At 36.3% G+C, this 17,141-nt stretch overlaps 1 protein-coding gene across 1 annotated transcript in view; it reads left to right on the top strand.

The window, feature by feature from the left end:
- LOC113085493 (metabotropic glutamate receptor 8-like) overlaps positions 1-17,141 on the top strand; it is a 60,805-nt gene that overhangs the window by 20,545 nt on the left and 23,119 nt on the right. Inside the window, exon 5 of the mRNA XM_026255167.1 lies at positions 7,900-8,100. Within this exon, the coding sequence (XP_026110952.1) occupies positions 7,900-8,100 (201 nt within the window). The remainder of the gene's footprint in view (positions 1-7,899; positions 8,101-17,141) is intronic.

The raw sequence follows: 17,141 nt of genomic DNA, 5'->3' as shown, positions 1-17,141 counted from the left end.
GCACAATGAATAATGACAGCTTCAGCTGTCTAATTGATATCGTTCTGCTCTCATTATGAAGCTTGCATCCACTTCCCATCGGATGTGGAAATGTTATCGACAGGCTGCCACAGCTGATGCAAACCTCTCTCATTTTAATGCATGCAGTAGCTCAAGCCACGAGGCCAGTGTCACATACTAAAAGAAATGAAGCATTGGACTCATAATGCAGGTCATGTGTGCAGAACCAGGGGACACTGAGCCCAGGGCTGTGTTTTTATAACCATGTTTAAGCTTAGGGAGACGTGGATAATGAAAACGGACTAACAGAGCACTTTTGGTGTTTGCTAAGGGGTAAGCATCACTGTTACTAGTGTTCAGAATGAGGCTTAGGGACTTGACAAGCTATCTAGCCTTAAATATGAAACCTTGGCGTTTAACACATTTTTGTGCTCCAGACATGAGTTATTCCTCAAATCATGTGTCGAGCTAATAGTTTTTTTTGTTTGTTTTCAAATCTCTCTCTCTCTCTCTGATGCCATTTCAGTTCATTTTTTCAGTGTATATGCGGTTGGATATTATAACCAGTCTATGAATATATTTCCCAGGCGTGCGCTCGTCTCCATCTACTCTACAGAGTGATGGAGACTCTTTACAAGCAATCAGGCCTCTTTAATTACACTGCTGCTGTGCTCCGTGTCACTTGTGATTGATTCCACACCAGCAGATTGTTTTCCATGTTGATGATGCAAAGGTCACGATTCCGCCCTCTTCTCATTAATGAAGTCGTCAGAGAGTGCGCTCTATACTCTTGTTTGTGTGTTTCTGCACCTGTGGTGGAAGTTATTGTGCAACTAACAGCCCTTGTTTACTCACTCATTGACCTAATGAGACAACATCTGCATCTTCAGTCCAGACGAGCCTGGCGTTTCAGCTCCGCTTCACTGTCTTCGGTCATTAGACATATCGATGCTGGCAATCGATGGCTTCATTTAGAAAACAGTGGTATGGAAGACCTGTGTGTTGTATTTAATGTCTGAGCTGTGTAGGATCACCGGAGCGCGATGAGAGCCTAACGGCAGCACGGCCATCGCTGTCTACAAGAATGAGTCTATAAATATTTGAAATGACACTTCTGTCCATGGCTGAAGTGTCTTTGGATGTGAAAGAGCTTTTGTTTTTGTCCTGACAGGACTGAGGCGGGTACATAAAGATTTAAAAAACACTTCACAAAGATACAGATGCGCATTAGTGTTGACATGGGCGGTGAGAAAATTTTGCCGCTGTTTTCCCATGAGCTGATCCATCCCTTCAGCCGCTTGATTGTAGGGATTTCCACATCATGCAGAGTTACACTTTTATTTAGTTATTTATATCATTTACAGCATTGAAAAGCACTGAGGGTTTGAAGAAGACCACACTGATGCATAGGAGATTGTGCTCGGCTTTATGGGTTTATAGTCTGTCAAAAGATTTTGATTTGGATCAGTGTTATTTTATACCAAAATAGGTTTTATCGATTATTTGAACCTTAGTTTGAATTTTATTGTGTTTTTGTTATTTTTGTTGTAGATCTATATCTATGTCATTTATTAATTCTTATTTCAGTTACAGTTATTTTAGTACATCAAGCATTTTTACATTTAGTTACATTTAAAATAAGAAATGTGAGAAATGCCTTGGCAACTAGCTGAATTTTAGTATTCATTTATTTTTTTTAATAATCAACTTGTGTGAAAAAAATGTGTTCAACAAATGTATTATTATTAATATGTTAAAATATGTTATAAATATGAATTATTATTGTAAGTAAATGTTAAACACTTTTATCAACATGTTGTTTTTAAAAATGCGATTTTACTTAATAAATATATTAATTCCTAAATAAAAGTATAAAATTATTAATTTGACTAAAAGTATAAATTTTTCATAAAAAAAAGTATGGGTAAATAAATAATTAAATGTACAATTAAATTTCCCAACCTTGAACTTCTGAATGATCATTTATATTCTAATATATATATATTTAATCTTAATACACAAGTAATAGTCAGCGACTGAATGAGTATTTGATATGGAACACATGCATGTTACTGTCATTTAACACATTCTGATTTAAGGATAAAATATTAACCCTTGAGGTGCTGTTTATAACTGTTTTGAAGTCTGTGACTCTTCACAGACTGTCCTACAAATCCAAAAGCTGCTTGTGAACTCTTTTTATCTCATCGTCTTGGTTGTAAAGTTCTTGTTCTCACTCCATCTCGGTCGCACTGACAACGATTCGCAGTGACAAAGCAACTGGAAGTCATTCATTTTCAATGAGAGCTGGTCATTTGAGGAGACGTGAGCTGCAGCAGCAGCTAGTGATGTGACAAGTTCATTTTATGCAAAAATGATGCAGTGACTAGTTGAGTAGGAATGCTCTCTTTAACTTTAGAACATATAAGGATGAGGTGCTATTGCAGTGCTGTGCATCTGAAACTCCAGCTCAGAATGCAAAAGTGAACAAACTCCCATGTGCATCTGATAAAAAGACAAAGAAATGTTTCTTTATCTCCCTAAATACCAGCACTATTAGCTCTCGCTGGGTAACAGGCATGCCATTATTTGCTGAACGATGGAAGTCTGACGTTCTCGGCTGAACTGAGAGTTTTGTGGTTCATCTTCGCGCTTGTGAAGATCACGCACTCTCTTCAGACTCATTGATCTCTCAGACATAAGAGTGCTAGTCTTCTCAGACGGGAGACATAATGGAGTAAAGGGTTTTTTGAAGACGGCAGGCGGTGTTTGGAGTGCCATGCTGTGAATGCTAAAGGAGCTGCTTTTTTCCCATCATGCCCTCCAAAACCCGGTGTCAAGCTGGAATTCACATCCTCGGGTTTTATTACAACATCTTCTGGCCTTGTGACATGCAGTTTTAACCCTGTGACAGACATGTGTCTCTCTTTTCAGTGCGCAGTGCTGGACTTGCTTTAACATGGCAGATTATAGTCAAACCAAACAGACTATTGGGTGTAATACGATCCATCCATCCATTCTGGTGAGCAATGGGGAAAAAAAGAGAATGATTCAGATCTTCGTCTGCTTCCTCGGAAGCATTCGTTTGTCTGTTTTTAAGGCGAGCACAAATGTAGAAGTTTACTATCACGAAAGCATGTCTTGTTTATATTTTACCTAAAAATCCCTAAGTTACATAAAGAAAATCTAGCCTAATTTTTATACATTTACATTCTTAACCTGTTAAATGTCACCCCGTCCCGTATACGGGACGCCTACGTTGACTATACTATATTACAATCAAATCTAATCTAATCTTGACAAACTATATATCGTTGGAAAGGTATAAGACTCCCAAATATATATTTTACCAATATTTTTTGTTAAAAATTATGTAGGAAAAGTAATAGATGAATTTATGACAAGAGTGCACCCTCAGAAATCTACATTACAAAAGGAGCTTTGACCTTTGTTTAAAAAAAAGACTTCCTCGTTGCCTTTTTCTCTATCACATTTTAGAAAGCATCAGAAGTTATATATCACTTGAAAACATAAAATCTCAAAATTCATCCTTCAAAACCCATTTTAAAATCAGACATTGCATTACCATGTAAATGGTACATCAAAATCATGTTACAAAATGTTTTCAGTCATGAATTATACAAATTTATGTTTGTATCATGCACATTCATGTCTATCTTCAAAAACGTGAGTGACAGTTAACAGGTTAAATGTTTAGACATGTTTAACATATTTTCATCATCATAAGCACACCAGATGTCACACATTAAGATATTTTCTTTTATTTATTTAGTTACTGTAGTTTGTTAGTTAGTTCTTGTAATTCACATTATTTTTTAATGGTGACTCATATACATTTTCTTACTGTTTTCATAAAAATGCAATGCAGATATATATTTTTTTATTTGTAAAATAAAATAATAAATTGAAGGTTGTGCCGCAATAATACAATGATGTATGAATACTTATTTAAATATCCTTATTAATGTTCATATTAATTCATTATTTTTGTGATTGTTTTTATTTAATTTTGTGTTTATTTGTGCTTGATCATATATGTAACTGTATATTTTAATTAAATACATTTTTATTTTATTTTATTTAAATCACAACAATGGGAAATTGAGGTGGGGATGTGCATTACAGGCAGAACATTATTTTAAACATATTCTCTCATTAGGTTTTGTAGTATATGAGCTGGACATGTTTCATGAGGTTCCTCCCCATCTGTGCATTGCTCATAATTTTTCTTTTTTATTTCTCCGTATTGCCTCGTGCACTGAAAGCAATGAATCCGCTCTCTATGTGTGCTGCGCTGTGTAATTTACTACCCTGACTGAGTCGTAATTAAAACCCAGCGTGCTCAGTTGGGACTCGCACCTTGCCGTGGTTCTGCTGAAATAAACGCACGAGCATGACGTCCCGTGCAGACGCCACACCTGGCTGCTCCAGCTGACGAGACGAATCCGACTGTTGTTAGATTGGTGTCAAGAGCTCAGCTGGTCTCGCCTTCCCAGCAAACCATATCCCAGCAAGCCCTGGAGAGCACGAGGTGGCAGAACCTCAGCCGAAACTCTTAATGCGATTTCACGCTCCGTCTTATGGACTAGTCTCTGGTGCTGCGTGTGCTTTGACTCTTTCTTCCACGAGCCGCGCGCTTACACAAAGACTAACCTGCTGAAAATTATACAGGGGAGAAAGGTTCCAAATAAAATAACTGATGTCAGGATGCGTTTATCCTTTCCTCAAATAAATCCGAGCTGCTGAAAAACACGTATTGGAGCTCTGACAGCAAACAGGGCCGCCGCGTGATCCGTAATGACTCGGGGAAAGAGGGCATCGGGTCTCGGACAGCATGAGTGTCAGTCTCATTTTGAAGTTCAGGAATCCCATCAGCTTGGAGAAATTGCAGTGATGGGTTCAGAAATGTGCTCTCCAGTGGCTGTCTGGAAGCCGGTCAGACGCATTGGCTTTTTGGGCTGTTTTGCAGCGAACATAAGCAGACTTTTTCATTTTTAAGTACTTTATCAGATATGTAATGTGTTAATAAAAATTGCCGTTTTGCATTGAATTTGTACCTATTAGAAAGACATATTACATATTTGCACATTTAATCTTCACTTATTGATATTTTTAATTTAAAATCTAATTGTCCCCTGTTGGTAATTAAAAAAAAATAATTACCAGAAAACAAATTAAAGCAATAAAAAGAGGATGCTTTAAGTGATGCTCAATGTTTCTGTTTTATAGAATTTAAATGTTTTTGTTGACTAATTACATTTTTTAATCATATATTTTTTTATAATGTTAAATTGAATTCGAAATTCAAGAAGAGAGATCTTGCTGATTCACTTTATATTCATATGTAATTTCTATTTTTTTATGTATTTGCAATGCTATCTCACGACCAATTCGTACGTATTTTACGATGTGGCTCATTCGTACGAATTTGTACGACCTCACTTGTACGATTTTATACGACCCCAGTGACGGTTAGGTTTAGGGGCGGGGTTAGGTGTAGATCATTCGTACAAATTCATACGAATTGTGCAAATCGTAAAATACGTACGATTTGGCAACAATCGTATTAATTTGTACGAGTGTGGTCGTACGAATTCGTACGAATAAGCCACCTTGTGAAAAATGTATGAATTGCCGTAAGATCGGGTTGGTATTTGTTATTTATTTTATGTATTTATGTATTTATTTATTTTATATATACAAAAATATTTGTCAATATTTGATTTATATTGTATTATTATTAATATACAAATGTAGTGATATGTTAATGTTTATGCATATTAATATTAACAGTTTATACATCAATATTTACATTTAATCTAAATTAGTATATTTTTTTATACAATAAGTAGAAGCCAGGAGCATAAGGAGGGCACAGGCCAAAAAACTCTCATATATAATAATAAATTATATTTTAAATAAATAAAATAAACACACACACACACACAAATTAAATAACGTGTCTGGATTTTTTGGAGTTTTATATGTTTTTACAGATACAGTCCATGTATACACCTGAAATACGCATGCTGTGCAGGTCTGTCATTTGTTTGCAGATGCAATGATTTATTTCATATTTTAGCTTTAAAAACAGCCCTGAACGCTTCAGTTCAAGTGCTGACGCTGACTGATGTTTTTCCAAGCTTGGCTTGAGTAATGCAGTCAGATGTGCATATATTATGTAGCCGAAGTGTCCTCATTAGCATAAGATGGCATATAGAATGGTGATTATTGTCTCGATGTTGGCACATAGAGACGTAACTCAGAGAAAGAGAAAAAAAAGTTGGAAAACGGACAATTTGTGCATATTCATGACACTGCTAGTCATTACGATCTGCTCTGAATTCAAGCCAGATATTGTTATTTTTCTACCAGACTCTCAGCCTGCTACAAAACTATAGAGAGAGGAAACTATTTCATCTTTTTCTACACTTGTTCTCCAGAGATGGAAGGGAAATGTGAGCAGGTCTTTGATGAAAGGGAGGGAATTTAATTTGTGCCACTAATTGACATTTAATTTCGACTCCTGTTAGTCTCATTAAGCTGTCCGTCATCCATGCAGCCATCAATCACTCAATAAGCATCAGTTTTTTTCTGTTCCTGCACAACAGAGACACAGAAAAGCCTGCACACATACCGTAATAAGCACAAAAACAGGACATTGTTGTATGATTATTGTATTATCACTCAAAGCCCCTCAGCTCCAGCTCTGAATCGAGGCAGCGCGTGAACTTGTGTTTTGTGGCACTGCTGGTTTCGGCTGCTTGTGAGTAATCACTTATGTTTCTGTTTCCTCATTTGTAAGTCGCTTTGGATGAAAGCATCTGCTGAATGAATAAATTTACAACAAACAAAAGCCAAATGCTGTTGTATTCATGTTTGATAGTATACTAGCTCTCTATTTACTGAATACGGCAATATTATTATATTATATTATTATTTTATTATTTAAAATAATGTATAATATATTCAGGATTATGTACATTTTCTATTTGTGTTTTAATTATTTTATTACATTGCTTATACTATATTATATATTATAATTTATTATATGTTATTTGTTTTAAATATTCACCCGTAGGCTTCCAGCAATTATTTCTTTTCCAACATAGTTCATGATTTTGATTGTGAATGGTTTGTCGTTGTCCAAATAAACCTGACGTTCACCTTGTTTTGACACTGGGAGTCAGTTTTCTCTGGCCTGTTGTTCTGTGTGTTGTATTAATCACACTGTTCAGGTTGGGTAATCCGTCTAGTTTTTGGACGACCGAATGCATCATTTTCCCATTGCTCTCAAAGTGCTATAAAAGTGGATTGGATTTCATTTACAGGAGCCTATTAATTCCTCGCTGACAGCGGAAACGACGGAGGACTCCAGGTCTTGCTAATTCACCTTGCCCACATTTTATTTATCCTTCCTTGTGTCATAAACGTGGTGGGAGAAGAGAGATCTTCCCGGAGGCATCCGATGCTAAAATACACCAAGTTGGAAAGCGATCTGATGATTATGAGAGAAATAATTATAGATGCCCGAGCCAAATTCAATTTTCGCACAACAACAGCTGGAATATTTGTTGCGAACGGCAGCCGTGATATTGCTTTTCCCATCTCGAGAGATATGGAAGAAAATATTTGTTTGGAAAGAACACATTTTTGCTGTTTTAACGTGCAAAACGTGTGCATCAGATGGGCAGTGCACGCGCCTCCTCAAGGGTTTGATTAGCTAATTACTCTAATGAGTGGATACATTTGAGAAACATTAAATATCAATTTATTAAGAAGAGAATTACTGCATCTGCAAGAGTGGATTTTCCAAATGAAAGAGCTCTCAAAAGACCGTGTTTGTTGAGGATGTGTGTTTTGTTTGTGTTGGTGCAGGTCTGGAGAAGGTGGGCCGTGACTCCAGTTACGAGCAGGAGGGGAAGGTGCAGTTTGTGATGGATGCGGTTTATGCCATGGCACACGCGCTTCACCGCATGCACAGGGACTACTGCTTCGGGTACCCCGGCCTCTGCCCCCGCATGAGCAATATCAACGGAAAGGAGCTGCTGGGATACATCCGGAATGTTAATTTCAATGGTGAGTGCTTGGATCTTCAACTGAACAACAATCAGAAATGTTCACAAGTCGCAGTCTTTCAGGGCCGAGTCTAAATCAAGTTTCAGGAGCACTGTTCATGAATTTAAATTGGTCAAGGGCAAGTCAGCTTTCGGTTTCTGCCTATAATGCTAACAAATACTTTAGTTGTAAATACCGTTAAAAAGTTTAGGCTCAGTAATGCATTTTTTAATGGAATAAATTCTTATTTTTATTCAGAAAGGATGCATTAAATATGCTAAAAAAAATACAGTAAAGACATAACATTTTTTTACTATGTATGACTTCATAAATATTTCTGCTAAATATTTACCACACATACTATATATTGTAAAAATATAATTATATTACTTAATTATAAATGTATATTTGGCTCACAAAAAAGGTCTAATTAAAGTTATTATTTGCTAATAATGTGCGCATGCAAGGTTACAATCAGTGCGTTTACATGCATCTTCTTAATGCGATTATAATGAGATTTTGGCAATATTGCTATTAAACTTTACCTCACATAAACACAATGCTTCAATCTTAATAATGCAATTAAGCTCATAATCGCAGCAAGCAAACATGGGTGGCGTACGTCGATTAACATTTTTTTTTTGCAAACACCTTAATTGTTTTGCTGCTCTGACCAAAGTGTGCATGTGCTCGTGACGTACATAAATGACGTGACATGAAGCTGTAATAATATACAGATTAGAAATGATGGAGGGGAAGATAGCATTAGGGGAAAATGCTTGCCACCAGTCTTTGTTCCTTACCATCATCCAGAAACAACGAGTAGAACGCAACGGCAGCGTAGGCTAACGAATTTCCATCACAATTCAGTGGTGCTGAAACAGTATGGAATACAACCATACAAAAGTGTTTTGCATTAGATGCACCAGTTAAAACACCTGCTCTTTCTGAGTGCATCATTTGTTCTATGCAGTGGGATATATGAATAATGGCATTAAAAATGAATGTTTTTTTATGAATAATAAGAATAATGTTAATTGCATGTAAACGTGAGTGAAGAGCTTTGCTCTTGAAGTGTAAACATCATAATGCAATTATGTCCTGATTATTTCTGATTATTGGAAATAATCGCAGTATTCGTGTGCATCTAAACATAGTCAAAGTTGTGAAACTTCAAACTTCACCGTGGGCATGTCTATTACCGATGCAGCTTCTCATTTTAGCTGCCAAGTACTTGTCTATGTACTGTACATATTCAAGTGTTTTCACTTATTTTTCATATTTCCAGCTTCATTTATTAATTCACGCAGTCACAGATCGCCGTTCTTCCCTCTTGTAATGTTTGCCATTTCTCTGCCAAGATGCGCCACAGTCTTACGACACCCCTTAGTGACCCTTAACATCATCACACATGCATCAAAGCAGAGACGGGAAATTGTGAGATAAGCGCATACAGGGGTGCTCATATTTCTTCATAATGTTCCGCGTGCCTCTTAATAAGAGAGCATTATAACTCGTGAGGCAAGAGCTGTGCGTGATTTACTGTTTTCGTTTCCCTTGTGTGCATTGAATCTTGTTGAAACAAAAGAAGTTAAACATTCTCTTTGAAACCATATCAAACGGTTCATTTAAATATTAGTTTTGCTCTGTGCGTCTTCGTTACTCTTTCATTTTTCTATCCCACAACTCCAGCGTTTTGTTATCATCAGCTTATGTTTGCCTTCAAGTTGAGTCATTTGCATAACTGCAGTTGAGCGATTAAGGTGGCAGGGCTATGTGGGACCATTAAAATCTCATTAATTCGCTTTCTTGCGGGCAATGCAACCTGGGTTTTTTGTTCTACCACCTTGTGTTCCTCATCGACCGTGTTTGAAGTGAAAGACAGATACAGACAATTCATATGACAGCATGTGCATTCGAGAATGTGAACAGAAATGTCATTAGAGAAAGTGTAAGTATGTTGCTGTGTAAGTATGATACGTATTGATTGCACATTTCGATGAAGTAATCATTTTAGACTTATTCTTATTGTGATGTGCTGCCAATAATTGTAGGGAAAAGGTTTTTAATTTGTCTTCCTGTTTTGTGAGTAGCAAATCAGCATTTTAGAATGATTTCATGTAACAGTGAAGGCTGGCGTAATGATGCTGAAAATTCAGCTTTGCATCACAGGAATACATTATATTTTAAATATATATTCATATAGAAAACAAAGAAAGCCCATTTCCAATATGGATAAAAAAGGTAGGTTACACTTTATTTTGATAGTCCACTTTAGACATTCAACTAACTACAAGTAACTTTGCAACTACATATCAACTAATTCTCATTCATTTGCAGCTGTGTGTCTACCAACTCTCACAGTTTAGGGTTAGTAGAACAGGTTGACAAATACTTGCAAAGTTTTTTATGGTCAGTATGTTGTATGTTGGGGACCCATCAATATAAAATGTAAGAAGATATTAAGCGGACAGTGTACTAATACTCTAATGACTGCTGGTTGACATATAGTTACAAAGTTACTTACTGTTAGTAGGGCTGTCCCTTTTGTGACAAAATCATTTTCAATTTTTAAGACATAAGTGTTCATTGAATCGATTGTAAAATCGATTTTCCATGTCTAAAAAAAAGACATTTCCTTTTTCAACGTCAAATAACGGACGAGCGTAAAGAGAGCGCTGGAAACACACAAGTCAGCAATATTTCTTATTTATTGGCATGACGTTTCATGCAGAATAACAAACAGCAACAGGAGAGCAACATTCTCGAAAAAATATGTATGCATAGGGGATGGCTGCCATAACAAAAGAAAAACATCACTGCAGGCTTCAACCCGGCTGCATTTATGATTTAGGCAATTCAAAAATCTCCAAGATTAGTTTAAATAATGATTCAATCCATTTCAAACCACTGTTCAAAAAATACAACTTTAAATGGACTTGAGAACAGGCCATGTGTGTGTTTTTATTGAACGTAGCCGACACTTAGGCTATAGGCGGCACTATGCAGGCATAATGAAATGCGCTAGGGCCATTACAAATTTATTGGTAGATCAACATTTTCGGGGTCCATAGCAGAGCGTTTTTTATTCAATATATGTCCAACTGTTGAGAAGACACGCTCCGACCGCACTGATGTCCCAGGGACACTCAGGTATAGCTGCACAAGGTGGGGGTATTACTGCCAATTTTCCATCACAAAAGCCGGTCGCTGTCAGCTTGCAAAGGTCCTTTTCATAACTCAGAATAACTCATAACTAGATGCGAGAATGAGGTGAATTCGCATCTACCGCGCCGCGAGACCTCCAGACGCGCGTAAACACGTCTTTACATTGACTTAACATTGAAATCATTCGCGCCAGATGCTCTATTCGCGTTTGGTGTGAACACAGCATAAGAGGTCACTTTCGACGTCACTGGGTCATATAGGCGCGTAGAATTGCTGGTATTTTCTGTCTGTCTAGCTTTCGCAACACACACTGCACTTTCTATTTCTGCTTGTTTGTGAGTTTTGTTAAATCTATATTTTTTAATTGTTTAATTCTTTTAAAATTAATAGTGTACATATTTGGTTAAAATCGATTCCCTATTTTCATTTTCGAAACCTTTTTTGGTTGGTCCGATCGATTGTGCAATCGATTTTCGAAATAAATGTGACAGCCCTAACTGTTAACAGACTTTTTATTTCATAGTTTTGATATTTTTAGACAATTCTCAGAACTGTGAGATATAAACTTAGAATTGAATATTGTATATGTATATATTTATTTACATAGAACAGGTTTATTATAGTTAAACCATAAAAACATTTTTGTTACATAGATGCTAAAAAAAGTTTTCAAATTTTTTTAAATATAACAATGATAATTGGAGTATGTTTTACAAGAAAATATAACTTAAGTTACTTAATTTCATGATTAATTAAATGTGTTACTTGCAATTTCTTTGTAATTATTTGTGAATTTTACTAGACATTTCTGAGTGACAATTGTTTCAAAATCGGCAACATTTTTCATCAGATCCATCCTTCAGGCCATAGATGTAGGTGACTTTTTTCAGTAGAAGAGTAAAGCAGATTGTTAGCTCAAACCACAGCCCTTGGTGATTCATATAATGTACATCAATGCTACCGTCACTTTAAGAGTCAAAAAAAGTACAACATGAATACCCCTGGCTCCTGGCGATACATTGACATCTTATGAAGATATAGGTGATATAGGTACTTTTCAGTGGAAAACAGGTCTGTTTAGTTGACTAACAATATACCTGTATATGTGTCCAAAAAACGTTTTGGGAGTAAAGAAAATGGAATCAGTGTTATATAAAAACAAAACACATTAAAATAATGAACACAAACCGTGCAGCTATAGTGAAAACAACTGCACAACTTGTCTTCTGCAACAAAAATATAAACAGTGCAAATGATTCACAATCTAGAAAAATACAGAGTGCAAAAGACAAAATAGACAAATACATAAATTCCAGTGCTTTATCCAATATGTACCAATGTTTCATCCTTGTTTTTGGTTTGTTTTTTTGTCAAACCCAGATCTGGCATAATGATGTTAAACGTTGACGTTGCCTTGTTTACACTCAACGTCATTGTGCTGGATTTGGGTCAGTGTTTGCGCCCCCATGCGCTTGCGTCATGGTACTGCCATGAACGTGCATCCACAAGAGATGAAAGAGTAGAGATGAAAATATGACATAAAGTACTTATTTATTTATTTATTTTTTTGCGGAAAGAGTATTCTCATTGCGTTATAACATTTCAGTTGAACCATTGATGTCAATCGACTATTTTGTCGATCAGCTTGGCTCATCAGAAATATCTTAAATTGTGTTCCGAAGATGAACGAAGGTCGTACGGTTTTGGAACGACACAAGGGTGAGAAATTAATGACAGAATTATAATTTGTGGGTGTACTATCCCTTTAAGAACAATAGTTGTTTTTAGCTGCGGGAGGTTGACTCGGTCTTTGAGGGTTAATTTCAATGAACATATAACAGTTTCACCACTTTTTCAACAGGTTTCTTTATGAGATTTTTCTAAGACATCAGTGAGATCAATAGGGAATAAATGGAGACTTTTGATTTTCTCCTCACATGAAGACCCAAGAAACTTTTTTCTCTAGAGTTTCAAAAGAGATATATCTCTTATATACGTTATAAGGTTGATAGTTATATGAATCATAACTGAGAACTCTTGTTTTGTCTCCTGAGCAACCTCTCAGCAATACAATTTACCACTAGAAACAGAAACAGAAAAGGGAAATAAAAATAAAAATTGCTCTGATTCTGCCCTAGAGCATTCTGGGAAAAGGCTATAGCTACCAAAAGGGGCTGTTTAACGATCCCGTGCCTCTTTTTTTTTTTTGAGCTGTAGTAACCTTTCACAGCCGCATGAGATGGGCCGCCTGCGTGATCCCACGGTCCGCTGCAGACACTTTGCTGTTATTGACACCCTCCTGGAGAGAATCAGAAACTGCCGCAGATAAGAGATCCTCAGAGTCCTGACACAAGAACCTCAAATAACATACTGATGCTGCTGTAGTGAAGCAGATATGGACAGAAACAATGAGAGAGCCAGAGCTAAGAATGAATGCAAACTGATTAAAACCTTTCAAGATTTTTAAAAGACAGTAATATTGTGAAATATTTATCATTTTAAATGACTATTTTCTATTTGAAAATGTCTTAAAATATACTTTTTTATATTCCTGTGATGCAATTTTTTAAAAACTATTTTCACTGAAAGTTTGTTATTATGAAAAGTTTAAAAAAAATACTAATTTTAAGTTTATATTTCCCAAAACTTACTTTACTCTAGAATGGTGAGAAAATCAACATTGTGTGTGTGTGCTGGGGTGGTTTACAGTGAAGTAAAAAAAACAACAACAAAAAAAAAATGTAATGACAGAGGAGCACCATAGGGTTAATGTATGCATTTTTATGTTTATTAAACTTAGCAACATGCTCACATCCAGGTCTGTTTGCATTACTGTGGTCCATCAGTGTGGTTCAATATCAGTTAGTGATTCAGCTCAATGGTTTAAGTGAAGTTAGAGTGCAAAAATCTACTCTATATGAAAGTGACGTGACATTCAGCCATTTCCATTGCAAGAAATGAGAAACAGAAATACCTTTATGGACAGATCCAAGTGGTGAATCGTGCTGAATGTGTGAATGAATGCTGATTTACATTGCAATAGATCAGCATTAGGCCTATTTAGAGATTGCATTGCCTCTCAATGCTGGACACCAGCCATTTGTTATGATGACACTTTTATGGTCTGTTGTTAATGGCACGATCCCAAAGCCATGCCTCCCAGACTGAAGTCTTCGTACGCACCGACTCATTCACCAGTGTGTAGCCTGTCTTATTTTATGTTTTTTTTTTTTTTTGCAGGATCCAGACAAAATTGATCCCTACTGTTAGAAACGCCATTGTAAAGGAGCCCCGTTAAGTGCCTTCTGAGCACGTGCCCCAGAAATGTGCCAGCTGTTCTCAGGATGAGTTTAGACTACAAAAAAGACTAAACGTCCTGGCATGAGTTTAAAGTGTTGCTGGGGGTTGCTAGGATGTTGCCATGTGGTTGCTAAGGTGTTTTGGGTGGTTGACGACTGACCATTAGGGTTAGGGCTTGTTTAAATAATTAAATACGCAATCATTAAAAAAATTGTAATGACTTAGGAAGCACCATTAGAATTATGAAAATAGTCTGATGTCACAGAATCTCAATATCAATATGATTGTGATGTTTTGTATTGTGGCATTTTTATCGTTAAACATTTCCCCTCCTTTAAATTCTCATTACTATAATGCAAAAATGGAAAACTTAATTACAAATATTTAGTTGACAAATAAAAATAAGATCGATTAAAAAAAATAAAATGTTAATAATATAAATAATAAGAATTTGAAATATATAATGATAATATTAAGTAATAATAAAATACATTTTTACATTGTATATACAGTACAGTATATACTGTATTTGTTGTGTGTGTGGTCATGTCCATAGAACATTTGGATCAAATAAATTGTGATAATGAAAACTCAGTTTTAAGGGGTTTAATTTATTTGTCATTAAAATAATGTCACCATACAAAAACATATTATTTGATTGAACTTATTAACTATTATTTTAGTAAAATAACAGAGGAAAAATGAGCAATTGTGAATTTTTGGTGTAAAGTGACCTGGAGATTTATTTTGCATCTATAAAGGAACACACTCACACAGAGTCCTGTGCTGTTGAACGGTAATGGCTGACGGATATCTTGGACGTCTTGGCGCTTGGCCACGGTCGATATCACAGGGAAAGTGAAAGGTTGCTCATTTAAGTGTCTGAGTCTGCTGGTACTGTGGAACAATTACATCTTAGTGCTGGTTGATGAGTCAAGTCACCCGAACTGGAGCTCTCTCATTACTGCCCGTCACTGCACTTCCTCTGTCCCTTCGCAGACCACACACACCGCATTAACCACTAGCCAGTGTGTGATAATGGCCACAGTGCTGGCCGATTATAATGGGTGAATGGGACGAAATGGATGAGTGTGCGTAGAGGTCCAGAAGAAGCCTTTTAGAAGTGTGAAGGGTTGTAATATGCACATTTGTGTTTGTGTGAGATGGAATGAAGTAAGTTTATGAGTGCATTAAAATTAATGTTTGGAATGTGCACTAATGCATACTAATATTTAAAATAGTAGGTGAAATGTAGTTTGCTAGAGTGCTCTAGTTCAGTTGAGTATTCAGTATGTGCTGAATCATTGCCAGTATGCCATTTCAAACATACCCATAGTTCATGCAGTATGTATGCACACGCAGAATCTTTTGAAGAGCAAAGAGGCCACAGAATCAGTAAATGGAAGTTGATACAAAGGCAGACGTCCAACTTGGAGCATCACTGCCTGCCGCTGAGGGGTAATCGGCAGCTCAGCCACAATTACACCCGCTCCAGTGGCTCCCTACATACACTTATTTTTAGATTAGTGTGCTGAGATGGATGGAGCGGGAGGAGAGATTGTGGAAGCGTGCATTCAGACGAGCTGGGGAAAAAAGTGATGATAATTGTGTTGTGTAAAACAAATCCCCTTGTAAGTCGAGGCGGCGTGACGGTGAATCTTAAAATGGAGTGCAGCGGCAGGCGTTTAACTCCATAACAGAGCTCTGTACTCGTCTCAAATGATTCTGTGCTGAAATAATAAAGGAATGGCCTTAGGAGGTGTATTATATCATGTTCACAGAAAAAAATTCTCTGAGACAGACTGAAGTAAGAATAAAGCAGTGTATTTGACTTGTTTTGTATTTCCAGGATGATGTAAAATTTGTAATATGAACTATATATATATATACACACACACATTTTTATTTTTTGGTTGGTTGCTATGCACTTGCTATGTGATTACTAGCATGCTCTAGGTTATAACTGAGGCATTCAGAGTGGTTGCTATGTGCCCTAGGTAGGGCTGGGACAACGCGCCGAGGTCATCGATGACGTCGACGCAAAAAATACGTCGGCGCAAAATATGCGCATCGTGGGCCTGTTTTATTTCTGTTTTTTTTTTTTTTTTTTTTGGAAAAGCACTCTCTGTATTAGCTTAAAGCCCTCAAGTTTACATTGGTTACTGTATTCTTTCAATTGCTCTAAACAAGTATTTTGGGTGACCTTTTTTATTGAATGCTAGACATCAAGTTGTTGTTATTTTCATCTGAAAGAGGAACTTTTTTTCAGTAAGCTAGGCCCTATGTGTTCAGTAAGCTTGTTTCAGTAAGCTATGTGTTTTCAAGGTTTTATTGAATGCTATCTCTATACAAGTGCAAAGTAATGCATTCTTAGTCAGTCTTTTATTTTGTAATTTTAAGAGCAATAAACATATATTGCAATGTTAAGGAATTCATGTTTTTTTTTTCATTCAGATATGTAAATCAACATGTATAAATTGTTAGTAGTCAATTAATGGGGAGATAATCAAAATCGAATCGGTCTGAAAAAATTAATCGTTAGATTAATCGATGCATCGAAAATATAATCGCTAGATTAATCGTTTAAAAAATAA

The sequence above is a fragment of the Carassius auratus genome, unplaced genomic scaffold (assembly GCF_003368295.1).
Source record: "Carassius auratus strain Wakin unplaced genomic scaffold, ASM336829v1 scaf_tig00041689, whole genome shotgun sequence".
NCBI lineage: Eukaryota > Metazoa > Chordata > Actinopteri > Cypriniformes > Cyprinidae > Carassius > Carassius auratus.
The sequence above is the reverse complement of the archived record's forward strand: the minus strand, read 5'-3'. Positions and strand labels throughout refer to the sequence as shown.